At 42.7% G+C, this 15,051-nt stretch overlaps 1 protein-coding gene across 2 annotated transcripts in view; it reads left to right on the top strand.

Moving 5' to 3' along the window:
* The window catches only part of LOC137323553 (protein mono-ADP-ribosyltransferase PARP14-like), a 91,656-nt gene that overhangs the window by 36,968 nt on the left and 39,637 nt on the right, over positions 1-15,051 (top strand). For both annotated transcript variants that reach the window (XM_067987157.1, XM_067987155.1), the window contains exons 8-14: positions 2,745-2,796; positions 5,023-5,127; positions 7,218-7,280; positions 9,881-10,057; positions 10,168-10,352; positions 12,062-12,110; positions 12,727-12,861. In XM_067987157.1, the coding sequence (XP_067843258.1) occupies positions 2,745-2,796; positions 5,023-5,127; positions 7,218-7,280; positions 9,881-10,057; positions 10,168-10,352; positions 12,062-12,110; positions 12,727-12,861 (766 nt within the window). The remainder of the gene's footprint in view (positions 1-2,744; positions 2,797-5,022; positions 5,128-7,217; positions 7,281-9,880; positions 10,058-10,167; positions 10,353-12,061; positions 12,111-12,726; positions 12,862-15,051) is intronic.

Below are 15,051 nucleotides of genomic sequence, written 5' to 3'. Positions count from 1 at the left end.
GGCACGTGATACGCATCTTTGCAGGAAAATTACCCTTTAAAGTCATTGGCCAAGAAATTTGACCACGCAGCACCAGTTTTTCTGACGGCCTCCCGGGCATCCAATATGGTGGGCAGGAAGCGCACACTCATTAAGAGCTGGTAGTGTGCCGCCTGCCATATTGGTATCGGCAAAAAAGTCGGCATCCAGGGCCCACTCGTGAAACAGGCATTAGGCCCTTTGTATATTCAAATAAGATGCCCAACATCTGTTTGAAGCCCCCTCTGTAGTATTCAGTTGCCAAAACGCAGCCTACGTCAGGTCGGCTGCATTCAGGAAAACCAGGTCTGTATGTGGCCTAACAGGTCCCTTAAAGGGACCGCTGCAGGCTTCAGCCAACAAAGTAAGTGTTCAAAATATATTCGCCTGACTGTGGAGTCGGGAGGAGCTCCTCTCAGTTCCATATTCAAACCACATGGGCCACAGCCGGCCTATGCACAACCCCCATCGCAACCTCGATGGCCCCCCAATCTCTGCTGCTACCCCAACCCCCAACCCCCAATCCCGGCCTCTGTGCTCCCTGATCCCAGCCTCTTCCCTCCTCAATCACCGCTAACCAATACCCACTCTCCGCAGTCAACCCCATACCTCCCGTCCCGGCCACCTTTAATTTCCCTCCCGGACTCTGCTACTATCCCTCCTGATCGACCATCCTCCCGACCCAACTGCCCCATTTCTGATCACGCCCCATGCCCCGTCCCACCCCCTCCCCCCTTCCTAGCCCCCTTTAACAACTTACCTGAGGGTTTGCTTCTGGCATCGCAGTGGCCTGATCTACAAGTCAGGCTGGCAGATCATCAGAGAGGCTGGCTGTGGAATGGGAGAGTGTGGATTGCCTTTTAGTGCATGGGTGAGTGGTAATACTAATTACATAGAATTACATATGTTTTGGACTTATCTAGATCCCTCTCAAACTCAATATGAAATTCTATCATATTATGATCACTCTGACCTAGAGGATCCTTAACTATAAGATTACTAATTAACCCTGTCTCATTACACAATAGTAGATCTAAAATAACCTGTTCTCCAGTTGGTTCCTCGACATATTGTTCTAGAAAACTGTCTCGAATGCATTCCATGAACTTGTCCTCCAGACTACTTTTGTCAATTTGGTTTGCTCAGTCCTTGTGAAGATTAAAGCCCCCCATGATTACTGCATTACCTTTGTTACATGCTCCTCTAATTTCCTGATTTATACTCTGTCCAACACTATAACTACTATTAGGGGCCCTATAAATTCCTCCACCAGTGTTTTCTGAACATTGTTATTTGTTAACTCCATCCATATTGATTCTACATCCTGATTTTCTAAGCTAAGATCCTTTCTCACTACTGCCTTCACCTTATCCTTTATTATCAGGGCTACCCCTCCTCCTTTTCCACTTTGTCTATCTTTTCTAAAAGTCAAATACCCTGGAATATTTAGTTCCCAACCTTGGTCACCCTGCAACCACGTCTCAGTAATGGCGACTAGATCAAGCCCATTTATCTCTATTTGTGCCATTAATTCATCTACCTTGTTACAAATGCTTTGTCCATTCAGAGATAGTGCCTTTAATTTTAACTTTTTTCTATTTTCCCTGATGTGACCTTAGTCACTAAAGCCCTATTACCTTTGTTAAACACTTTGTCTCTTCCTGACACACTCTACTTGTTTTTACCCAAATTGCTACTCTGCTCTACAGCCTTGACTTTTCTCTTTAGACTTATAAATTTATCCTTACCTGAACCCTCCCCCCTCTTATTAGTTTAAAGCCCTTTCTACCACCCAGTTATTCGATTCACCGGGATCCAGCCTGGTTTAAGTGCAGCCTGTCCCAACGGAACAGCTCCCTCTTTCCCCAGTACTGGTATCATCCTAGTAAATCTTTTTTGCACCTGCTCCAGTGCCTCTATATCCTTTATATAATATGAAGACTAGAACTGTGCACAGTGCTCCAAGTGTGGTCTAACCAAAGTTCTAAACAAGTTTACCATGACTTCCCTGCTTTTCAATTCTATCCCTCTAGAAATGAACCTCACTGCTTTGTTTGTTTTTGTTTATGGCCTTATTAACCTGTGTCGCTCCTTTTAGTGATTTATGTATCTGTACCCCCAGATCCCTCTGCTCTTCTAACCCATTTTCGAAGGAGTATGTGGCCTCCTTTTTCTTCCTACCAAAATGTACCACCTCGCATTTATCTATATTGAAATTCATTTGCCAATTACATGCCCATTCTGCAAATTTTGTCTTCCGCAAATTTTGAAATTGTACTTTCGAGTCCAAATCATTTACGTAAATGGTGAACAACAGTGGTCCCTGCACCGATCCTTGTGGAACACCACTTCCCACCTTTTGCCAGTCTGAGTAACTACCTTTAACCCCTACTCTGTGTTTTCTGTTTTGTAGCCAATTTGCTATCCATTCTACTACCTGTCCCCTGACTCCACATATTCTGACCTTAGTCATGAATCTACTCTCCGGTATCCATGAACCAATAAAATCTCTACAAGAATAATATGCTTTCTATTGGGCAATCAGATCAATAGAAGCTGATATGGACTGAAAGAGCCAGTCAGAAGGCCAAACAGTGGATGGGACTCAATATATTTTCTATAATCGATACATATTCAGAACTTGTTGAACAAATTGAAGAAAAACACATTGTTGGTAAAATATTCACACCTGTCTGTTCTTTAACCATTTTTCTTTTGCTACTCAGGTTATTGAACAACACAAACAAGTTCTCATGCCACCAGTACTTTTGACTCAAGGTAAGATATACTATATATGTAAACATACATATTTAATATGTACACATGGCCTTACAGCAATGCTTTACAACTGTGTGATTAAAGGATTTGAGTGGCCCTGTTGGATCTATTTTCTAAACTATCGTGCATGCCAGTGCCTCCTCCCACTCAGCTTGTCAACCGAAAGTTGCTCACTTTCTCCAGCTACTCACTGGCCTAGATTTTCGGTTCAAGTTATGCCTGCTCTGCCATTCTCTGTGGCCCCACCCCTTCAGGCGGCCTCACCAACGGAGCCTGCCAAAAAAGTGCAAATAAGTTGAAGGCTGGAAAATTAGCTGTACTTAGGGGTGTATCTTTGTGGCAGGCAGATTTCTAGGCTTCTGTCTTTTTCTTGGACTTGTACATGCTTCGATCTGTTCTTTTGGTCTCCCCTTCTCTCATTCTCCACTGTTTATCTTTCTTAACATTCCTTCCTCCACAGCAGCTATTTCCTTTTATAGATGTCCCTGACGTGAACATAGGCCTCAATCACAGACTCAGCGTGCAGCAACCCGGGCCCCCGATAGTCCTTGGTACCAGTGAGATCAGCTTGCCAACCATTACACCTTCATGGCATTGGACACCAAACAGTCGGAAAAATAACAAAAATTTTTATCATTTTACAATTTTGAAACAAGGTGCCAGAATTGGCAAATTAAACAAAATACACATGGGGCAGAGGTGGTTTCTATAAAACATGGTGCTGCTGACATAACTCAACCTTTGTCATAGCTTGACTGAATTTATTTTGTAAATTACTGTTATCTGACTCATGCCCCCAATGTAATAATGGTACAAAGATCCATTTATACAATATGTGCAAAGGTCCAGCTGGTGTCTAATGGTATGAGCTTTGTTTCAAGATTCTTCAGTATGGAACTTGGCAGATGGAGACCAAGGGGTGTATTTCATGGACAACCGGCCATAGACCTGGTGGAGGCCTGGTCCATTTTGAGGGCCGGGCCTCATTAACATCGAGGTGGTGAGCTGTGGTCAGAGATCAAGAGTCCCAGGACATCCCATTGGCTTTGGGCTGACACAATATCAGGAGGCCTGACCGGCCCGTGAGCTGGAAGGAAGCAGGATTATGGGGGCGGGCCCAATGTTTGGAAGGGGAAGCTACAATGGCAGCGGTCCAGGCTGGAGTTGTGGACCAGGAGGAGCACTCCAGCTCCTCCCAGCCCCACAAAAAGAGGAACTGATCCTCTTTGGCTGAGCAGCCAGCTGATACTGGCTGGAATGTGCACAGCACAAGCTCTACCTTGTTCAGTCTAAAAATGGCAGTTGGGATCATACGTATGCCATTTTAAATGAGCATACCGCCTGTTTCGGGTCCACTTCAGCCGCCCAGCGGAAACATTGCCGTGGCCACAGTGATGGCGGGCATGGGACGGTAGGTCCTTGCCGTTATTTTCATGGCACTACCACCCCGTTTCCGCTGGACAGGAGGCCTGAAAATTCACGCTAAGTTTCATATCACAGCTTCCTTAATATTATACGTAATCGAATTCCTGTTAGAAGAAATTTCGACATTTTCTAAAATATTCTCTTTTGTTCTTTTATATACAACCCCTCCATGGCCAAGAAGCACTGCATAGCCATGGGAGTGTGCAAGTGACCTCTGTCCATGTACTTTGTAACTCTTTGAGGTGAATGTAACTGAGCCGTAGTGACTCACTATTGAGGGAAGGGATTTAACTCGGTTGCGATGTAGAATTTTCTTCTCTCTGAGGAAGTCCGTGATTCAAACCGTGTTGTCTGACTTTCTGGTGCAGCATCTTCAAATGGAACTCCTTCAAGGGAAACCTTATTTGCTAAACAATCAGTTATCTTAATAAGGTTCCATTGTAGTTTGAACGGGATGGTGTCCAATCCCATTCAGAAAGGAAGGTGGAGGAAGAGGCATAGAAATTATAACAACTGCTTGGAAGAACCAAAGCTGTTAATAATATATAAGGTAGCAGTGGAATCCAAGTCTACGGCATTTGCTACAGTTGAACTCCTCACACAGATGCTTCTACATGAGGGCTGCACCTTTGAAACATTTTAAACATAAAAAAATTGTGAAGATCATGAAAAAGATGTAATTCATTGTCATCTAAGATTCTATCTCATGCTTAACGTTTCTCAAAATCTCAAAAATGCTCAAAGCAAAGTAACTATGCTTTGATCTCTCTGCAGTGCTGAAATTATCACTTGTTCCAACAGTACAATTAGGTGGGGTAACAGTCGAACTGAAAAAAGGTGATATCACCCAAGAAAGTACAGATGCCATAGTAAGTTCTACCAACACCACTTTGGACTTAACATCTGGTAAGTTTAAGAAATAATCAATCGAAATATTCATAAAATACTAATAGCAAACTAAACGGTAAACTTTCCACTATATGGGGCAATTTTAACCTTGGCGGAAACCAGACGGGCAGTTAAAATTGCACGTGGGACTTTCCCGCCAAGGTCCTGCTCATTTCCTGCAGGTTCGGATTTTAACCTGTTCTTCTGAATAAGCGGGAAGCTCACTAGCCAGAAACTGGCGGAGTCATTCTTTGAATATGCAGATCAGGCTCCAATGACATCATCAGAGCCCGACTACTATTTTAACCAGAGACCTGAGTGGGGAAGCCGTTGTGGCTTTCCTGATAGGTCAACCTAGCAGGATGAGGATTCAGAGCCAGAAGAGCCCGAAAAATGTATGTTGTATTACTTTTTTTTAACTTTCCTTGTGGGGCTAGAAGGAGCAGGAGTGCTCCTCTGGGTTCCACAAGGAAAGTTTAGGTCTTCCCTGCCCCAGGCTTACCCACCCTCTCCCCTTATCACAAGTCCCAATGGGGACGTAAATCGAGCGTGGTGTATAATGGGTGGCTAATTTGACGCGAACATTTTACACCATCACCCAAAGTTAAAATTTCACCCCTCCCCCCCTGGAATTTTTAGCCCTGTATCTTTGATTATATGTCATCATTGTTAATTGTTGTTGTCCTAAGTACTTGGCAGAATCTACTGACAATCACAACTTCAATTTGAAGCCAACCTAAGCCCAAGTTCAAAATGCTCTATCATCCTTATGAATTGCTCATTTAATTACAGTGTTGATTCAACAAAAAATATTGTGGCAGGAGTTGTTATAATCCATATTTATAACTTGTTATAGCATAAAATATGGATTATAAATCACACTTGTGTAGGTGTATCTCCCATATTGTAAGGCACTATTTTGATTTTTAAAAAATCACAAATGCTAAAAGTTGCACATATAAGCCACTGTCGAGTATTATGAGTGTTCAAAAGGCTAAGTAAGTAAATGCACAGCTTTTGAGGCACTGAGCTACACAGAGACACAAGGTGGCCCCGATATTAGGGAGAAGGTGGGATGGCAACAGGGGTGGAGGGAGGGGGGGCGATTGGGGGTGTGGCAAACCCGCATGAACCAATCTTACCGTTTCCGACGCGATTGCCCGTTGATTGATAGTGGTTAACGTCCTCTCTGGGTTTCGAGCCCGGTAGCTAGCCTGATTGACAGGCTGGCTGCCGCCAGGAGCTGCAACACGAGGCGGGGAGGGGTGGCGAGAAAGAGAGAGAGCGAGACGTCATCTGGCGCTGGAACGGAAGACCAGGGGGAGGAGAATGGAAGATCTGGCGCTCGGACTGGAAGACTGGGGTGGGGTGGAGAGGGGAAGATCGGGGGGAAAGAGGGGAAGATCGGGGGGACATCGGGGGAAGATCGGGGGGACATCGGGGGAAGATCGGGGGGCATCAGGGGACGATCCGGGGACATTGGGAGGGTGAAGAGGGGGACATCGGAGTGGGAGACATTGGACATTTGAGCAGGTTTCAAAGGTAGGTGCATTTAGTGTTTTCACTTCCTTGCATGTTTTTTAATTTAATTTACTTAGTTTCTTTCTCCCTGATCTGGCCTTCATGCTTGGTTTCACCAGGCGTGAATCAGAAGTGGTGAGCAAGCTGCACAGGTAAGTTAAAAATCTTTCTAACTACTTAAACTATCACAGGTAAAGTGCCTTAAGTACCTCAATCCGGCGCTTGGCTCTTTAACTGTCATCCCGCCGGCTTTAATTGCCGGCAGGACTTCCGTTTTTGGGACGCCCGCGCGCACACAGGTGGGTCCCTGGGAAACTCGGAAGTCGACGGGTTGGAGCCGGCTCCCGAACCCTAATGGGATTTCTGCGATTTTCGGAGCCCCCCCACCCCCAACGCACCTGCAATTGCTTCCAAGGTTTCAGGTCCAAACCCCTGGATGGTGTTAGGGTCCTGTATCCCAGCATCAGCCGGAGGACAAAGGTAGAAATTAGGCAAAAAGGATCAAAGTGTGACTTATGAAGTTAATGCGCCATGTAACAAAGATCTTGTTTTTTCTCAACATCTGTTTATTTTGTTTTTACCTGTAGGTGTGTCTGGTGCGATACTAAAAGCTGCAGGTAGTTCTGTGCAGGATGAATGCAAGGCGCTAGGTACTGGTATTTCTCAATCAGGGTTGTGCTTTTCATAGTATCATAGTAGGTACAGAACAGGAGGAGGCCATTCAGCCCATTGTGCCTCTGCTGGCGCTGAAAGAACTATCCAATTAGTCCCATTCCCCTGCTCTTTCCCCATAGCCCTGTATATTTTTTCCCCATCAAGTATTTATCTAATTCCCTTTTGGAAGTTACTATTGAATCTGCTTCCACCACCCTTTCAGGCAGTGCATTCCAGATCATTTCAATTTGTGCATAAGAAAATGTTTCCTCATGTCGCCTCTGGCTCTTTTGCCGATCACCTTAAATCTGTGTCCTCTGGTTATCGACCTTTCTGCCACTGGAAACAGTTTCTCCTTATTTACTCTATCAAAACCATTCATGATTTTGAACACCTCTATCAAATCTTCCCTTAACCTTCTCTGTTCTAAGGTGAACAATCCCAGCTTCTCCAGTCACTCCACATAACTGAAGTCCTTCATCCCCGGTACCACTCCAGTAAATATCTTCCCCACCCGATCTAAGGCCTTGACATCCTTCCTAAAGTGTGGTGCCCAGAATTGAACACAACACTCCAGCTGAGACCTAACCAGTGTTTTATGTAGGTTTAGCATAACTTCCTTGTTTTTGTACTCTATGCCTCTATTATTAAAGCCCAGGATCCCATAGACTTTTTAACAGCCTTCTCACTTGTGTTGCCACCTTCAAAAATTTATGTACATATACCCCCTTTAAAATTGGACCATTTAGTTTATAGTGCCTCTCCTCATTCTTCCTATCAAAATGTATCACTTTCCACTTTGCTGCGTTAAATTTCATCTGCCATGTGTCTGCCCATTTCATTAGTCTGTCTATGTTCTCCTGAAATGTATTACTATCCTCCACATTGTTTACCAGATTTCCGAGTTTTGTGTCATCTGCCAACTTTGAAATTATACCCTCTATACCCAAGTCCAGGTCATTAATATATATCAAAAAGAGCAATGGTCCTAATACTGACCCCTGGGAAACACCACTGTATACTTCCCTCCTGTCTGAAAAATAGCCGTTCACCACTACTCTCTGCTTTCTGTCCCCTAGCCAATTTTGTATCCACGCTGCCACTATCCCTTTAATCCCATGGGCTTTAATTTTGCTAACAAGTCTATTATATGGTACTTATCAAAAGTCCATATACACATCAACCGCACTACCCTCATTAACTCTCTCCATCACTTCATCAAAGAACTCAAATCAAGTTAATCAAACACGATTTTCCTTTAACAAATCCATGCTGACTATCATTTATTAGCCCATACTTTTGCAAGTGCCAATTTATTTTGTCCCGGATTATTGTCTATAAAAGTTTCCACATCATCGATGTTCGGCTGACTGGCCTGTAATTATCGAATATATCCCTCTCCCCTTTTTAGAACAGGAGTGTAACATTTGCAATCCTTCAGTCCCCTGGCACCGTCCCCATATCTAAGGAGGATTGGAAGTTTGTAGAATACCTGGTTTAAAAATGTAACTACAACAACTGCTAACATTTGTATAGGACCCCTCAAATCGAGAATGTTTCAAGGCACTTAACAATCAGGAGAAAGGGGACACTGAGCAGAGACAAGAGAAATTAAGGGAGGTGATAGAAGATATAGTTGAGGAGATAAGTTTATAAGAAACTTTTGAAGGAAATGAGAGAAGTGTTGATGCTATTAAAATATCTGTTGGATTTAAATTACATAAAAATGCCAATCCTGCACGCTATGTCTGCACGCTGCCCTAACATTCTGGCCACAGTTTGGGGTTATGTCTGGGTGAGGGGGCATTGGGTGGGGGGGGGGGGGATGGGTCGTCATCGGCTATTCTGCGAATCCCCTCAGACTGGCCCAGTGGTAAATATGTCTGCTGAGATAGGGTAGGCTCTGTTCTGGGCTGAACGTGGGTCCAAAGTTAATAAAATCAATGACAATCTATCCCACTGGAAGGGCATCACAGGAGAGTAGCTATTTGAAAATGTGGCACTTTTGCATTTTTGTCCCAGTTGCCATCTGCCTCAACCCCACAGTGGCAGGGGGCTACTCCAAGATTACATCCCACCATAATCCTGCCCCTGTTGTGCCGCTACAGACACAGGTGCCTACTCCAATTATTTAAATGACCCCTTCATCTGGCTTTGGGGCAGGACTATGGCGGGATGAAAATAGTGGGCAGAACTTCCACTGGGATTTCTGGGCTAATATCTTGGCCATCACTCTGTTGTGCAGTGCGATTAATGGATTGCTGCAGATCATATGCTGCCTGTCTAAAAATGAAGTACCTGTGTACTTAAAAATGATTAGCCTGTGGCAGCTGTCCTGTCAGAGTCAAAATTATTTCTGTTTCAGGCAAACCTTATGCCAATGGCTTACTATCCAATGCCCAGCACGTATTCCCAACTTCCCCTGCATGTTACATCTCTCAGCTGGGAGAATATCTGCTGCGGCTTCTATTATGGGAGAGGATTCAAAGTTGTTTATTTGCTACTTTGGACTGTAAACAAATAATAAGTGTATTCTTGGTAATGCTGCAGAAGGGGCTTAATGAAGGTGAATTTCTTCCACCCGTTTCTTACCTAGGTCCCCAGCCGGGTGCTGGTGTCGCAGTTACTGGAGGTGGTCAGCTTCAGTGTAAATATATAATCCACATGGTTGGTCCGAGAACAGCAGCTGGCATCACAGCATCAGTAATAAAAGTCCTTGAGGAATGCGAAATGCGGAATATCACTACTGCTGCATTCCCAGCCATAGGAACAGGTAACCTCTTCCCCCATTTGAGCGGTTTGGCCAATTTATTCTACAATTTGTTGTTTACTTTGATTTGTTTCCTTCTGAGGTTTGCTAACGAGTTTTTGGATTTTATTCAGATCAAGGTGAAATCAGTTGCCAAACTGCCATCAACGCAATCTTCGATGGATTGGAGAATTATTTCTGGAACATGCCATCGTCCAACATGAAAGCCATTTCCATTGTTGCACTTCAATCATATGTTTATGATTGTTTTGCTTATGTTTTTGATACGAAGAAGCAGAACTCCGGTGTGGGCGCAATGGTAATCTTTGCATCCTGGAGGGATTTCATTTTCACTATCCGTCTGTTTTTAGTACAACACATTAAAACGTAGGAACTAAAAACCTAACATTTCAGTTATGCAAAGCTGTTATTTTGAGGCATTTCAGCAAATTGTTTATTCGAGAATGACTGAATTTAAGCCAGAAATTCTTTCTAAATCTACAAAGAAGAGCCACTTTTCCTCTACTCCTACAATTGGGCGCTAGTCAGGCCTAAAGTGAGCTCAGCTTGGCGTGACCTGAACCCACCTAGATTTCTGGATTCAGGTCATTAACCTTCAGTGCAGCCCCAACCCCTGACAGGGCCCTGCACCTGCAAACTGTGGTGGAAATCCAACCACTGCTGCAAAACCTCTAATGGCCACCAATTGGAAACCAGCAGGCAGAGGGCCTTCTAGCCTGAGAATTTGTATCCACTACCTTAAAGGAAGGGTATTTACCTTTTTTGAGGCTCATTCTTCTTGTTACCTGACTCTCTGGGTGCTGGGTACATGGCCTATGGCCTACTTCTTTAGAACACCCGTCTGGAGTTGAGAGAGGAAAATTAGGATAAATGTCCCACTCAGCTCACTAGCATGGCTGGCCTTTACTTGTACCTGCTGCAGACACGAGCAATCCTCCTCCCTCAGGGGAAACGCCAGGAATTCTCTGGACAAGTTAAGAAATTGGAGACCTGGAATCATGAGTTTCCACCCCTTTTTCCACTTCTTTTCCCAGGCACACGAGTGGAAAAGCACCCCTTCGAAGTTTAGCTGTGTGTGAAGCAGATTCCAATGCCAAACTTGCAGTGTAAATTCAAAGTTAAGGCCCACCCTAACCCTGGAATAATGTAGAGTGACACTTTCATCTGCAGGGAGTCCTCACTTTGCTACCGTGTCAGTTTAGGCCTTTCTTTTCTTCAAATTTTAACATTTTAGGGCACAGCAAAGATGACTGTGAATCCACAGCATGGTTGCACATCACCAGGTAATGGTCAATTCCATTCTTCCCTGCAAAATGATCCTATTTATTCTTTCAACAAACCTGCATTTAGGTTACATTTACACCATAACTGTTACGCCAACGCAGAGCACAGCTGCTTCCCATGAGTGCAGTGTACCCTGAAATGTTCTTCATTTCAGTTAGTGTCAAGAAATAAATACCACAGCCTGAAACCTCAATTGAATAGAAGGCAAATCTGGCACTTTCAACACACCATGTTTTCTGAATTATCACCATCATGAAGTGATAGGCATTTTGAAAATGTAACCAGTAACATGCGAAGTTTGTTAATTTGTCATGTATCGACTCACCAGGAGTATAAATTTTATTTAAGGTACCGTGTGTTGTGATGACTAGGAAAAGAGAGAGACTCAAAGTAGAGAATAAGACAATTTTTGTACATCAGAATGCATAAAATCTGTTTTATTTTGAATTGCTTTTGATTTAATTTTGAATGGAAATAATTCAAAGAGCTTGATAAAATGAACAAAATTTTGCACAGTAAAGCACTGGGAGTACAAACCTGTTGCAACCACTTTTTCAACTCGAGAAATTGTGTGTTCATCCCAAACAATTTTCAGTCTCTCTGAAACAGTTACATTTTGGAATTCTTGACATCTCAAAAGATAATTAATTTCATTATTGCAATATATTGATGCTGAATTATATTAAATAACCTCTTTCTTTTCTTCAAATTTTAACATTTTAGGGCACAGCACAGATGACTGTGAATCCACAGCATGGTGGCACATCACCAGGTAATGGTCAATTCCATTCTTCCCTGCAAAATGATCCTATTTATTCTTTCAACAAACCTGCACCTAACCCGAGTTAATTCCGTAAATAGGTAAATTGTAACATTTATATTTTACTTTCTCAGAAATGGTGTTTGTTTCAATATGTATATGGGGGGGGGGGTGCCTCACAGAAAACCTCTGATGTATATTTTTACATATTTCTTACTGATTGTCCTGTCTCACCAATGGCCATGCCCTAATCATTAGGACAGTAAAACTGCACACCAGTTTTTAAATGAATTTTAAACAGAGCTACTGTAAATTGTATTGACTTTAGCAAGTAGCTAAAGTACACAACAGTTCTGAATCTAAATTTCACATCTAAACTGTAGCAAAATTCTGATAGTCTGTAAATCCCAAATATGTGACCAATATCTAGTTACTTTCTTAAAATAGTCATGAAGATGCAGAAGGAAATTTCAATAGTTTGCCCTTCTCTAGGTGCATGGCTCCCCATTTTGAAAGTCATACAAACATTTGATGGACTGACGGTGATAGTATCCTTTGCACAGTTCCCAAAATGAACTGACTATATTTTTGATGCTCAGCGAGAACAAATCTCTTTGTTATTCTCCAGTTCAAAAGAGAGCACTGTTGCCTACACAGCTGAAAATCGATAATGTCATTGTTGAGGTGAAGCAGGGAGACATAACTCAGGAAAACGTGAAAGCAATAGTGAATTCCACAAATACATTTCTGAATCTCAATTCCGGTAAGATAACTTTTTGTTTGTATTTAACCCGTTAGATCCTAGAATTTCAGTTTGTAAAATATTTGAACATTATGAATAAAACAGTCAATCCTGTAATCTGATTGATCAGTTAAGGAATATCAAAATATACGAGTATGAAACTCAAAACTTCCATTAAGACTCTGGGATCTGAAGGGGTTTCAAAAAAAAAAGGAAAGGTAATGGCAACTGGGATTTCAGCTTTGAAAATTGGCTGTAGGTGTGGTTTCAATTTGAATCTATGGAAGTTGTATTTTTTTGCCCCTGACACTTGAAATACAATTACCCATTGTCTACCCCACTTGATGTTGATCACAGTGAGCCAAAGTTTACATTGTTACAAGGTGGGTTGTGGGAGTTGTGGAACGATGCATATCTCCAGTGAAAACATTTGGAAAAAAGTTTGAGAGATCACCTCATAGACAGCAAAGTGCTTTTTGATTGGTTACTGGAAAATGAATAGATAGCATTTTCCTTACCCACTGCCATATGTCAGCTTGTCAGTGTTTTACAAGAAAAATAGGCTTTTTCTACTTGGATTTGAGGTTGTCAGTATCAAATAGTCAGACCATTTGGAAGGTAGGCTCAGAATCTATCAGAAGCAAACAGGTTGGAGGGTGAACTGGAACCAATCAGATATTACTCTCTCCCATTGTTTGTTGTGCAAAAGCATGAGGCAGAAAACATTTAAATGAGCTGTTAGCTTCCATTCTGAGTCAGCTCATTTAGGCCAGGAATTTCCTCAGTGCTGCTCCCACTCTGTCACCATAACTTCACCAGATATGTGGCAGAAACCCCATTACAATGGTGGGACAGGAGCAGCTCCAAAGAAATTCCCAGCCTTAGTTTGTCCCCAAGGAAATTATACATGATAAAAATGTGCAAAATAGTAGCTTCTAAAAACTTATTATTTTCTTTCAAAGGAATTTTCTGGGGCATGCCTGGCTGTTGTCTTATGTGAAGGCTTATTTTCTTCAATAATGGTTGCGACTGCTTTTTGGAGATAAGGTGGATGTTCCCTGGTATGAATGTATTAACTGGATTAATTTGTCGATTATTGTCACTGCACTTGTGGAATTGCCATGGTTTGGAAATTAAATGGATCAGGGTTGCAGTGATAGTGCATTTTGATTAAAACAAATCTACTTAGATTCATACTCAGAATTATAGCCAATGTTTTGAGTGGAGTTTTCAGAAAGGTTCTTTCTGGCTATTTCTTCCAACTACTGGTGCCCTTCTTTAAGGAAGGACATATTTGCATTGGAGGCAGTTCAGAGAAGGTTCACTAGGTTGATTCCGGGTATGGAAGGATTGTCTTATGAGGAAAGATTGAACAGATTGGGCCCATACTCATTGCAGCTTAGAAGAATGAGAGGAGATCTTATTGAAACATACAAGATTCTAAGGGGACTCAATAGGGTAGATGCTGAGAGGATGTTACCCCTCATGGGGGAATCTAAAACTGGGGGGTATAGTCTCAGAATAAGGGGTCACCCGTTTAAGACGGAAATGAGGAGGAATTTCTTCTCCCAGAGGGTCATGAATCTTTGGAATTCTTTACCCCAAAAAGCTGTGGAGGCTGAGTCATTGAATACATTCAAGGCTGAGTTAGACAAATTTTTGATCAGCAAGGGAGTCAAAGGATATGGGGAAAGGGCGGGAAAGTGGAGTTGAGGTAAAAATCAGATCAGCCATGATCTCATTAAATGGCGGAGCAGGCTCGAGGGGCCAAATGGCCTACTCCTGCTCCTATCTCTTATGGTCTTATGGTCTACTCTGTGTTTTTAAAATTGATGGTAAACTCCCTTCATTGTTTTCTTCTACGCCATTCTTCACCCTGATCTCAGGGTATTCATCAACTGTGGCTGAGGTGATGCCATTATAAGCTGGATAATAGGAGGTACATGCCTCTCCTGGAGATGACTCTCTTGATTTTCCCTCCCTCATTTTGGGAAGTTCCTGGCCTCTGCTCAGATTGAGACTCGAAACTCAGGGGAGTTTCCCGATCAAACCATTATACCTTCAGTATATTATTTTCTTCTCTTTGTAGTAACAGCACTTTATATAAGCGTAAAAATGAAAGCGCTGCATGTTCTGGGCATTGACTATGGACGGGCAGAAAGCTCGCCCAAAGTTATTTGTCATGATTAAAATGAATTAGATATCCACAAA

The sequence above is a fragment of the Heptranchias perlo genome, chromosome 7 (genome assembly GCF_035084215.1).
Source record: "Heptranchias perlo isolate sHepPer1 chromosome 7, sHepPer1.hap1, whole genome shotgun sequence".
Taxonomy (NCBI): Eukaryota; Metazoa; Chordata; class Chondrichthyes; order Hexanchiformes; family Hexanchidae; genus Heptranchias; species Heptranchias perlo.
The sequence above is the reverse complement of the archived record's forward strand: the minus strand, read 5'-3'. Positions and strand labels throughout refer to the sequence as shown.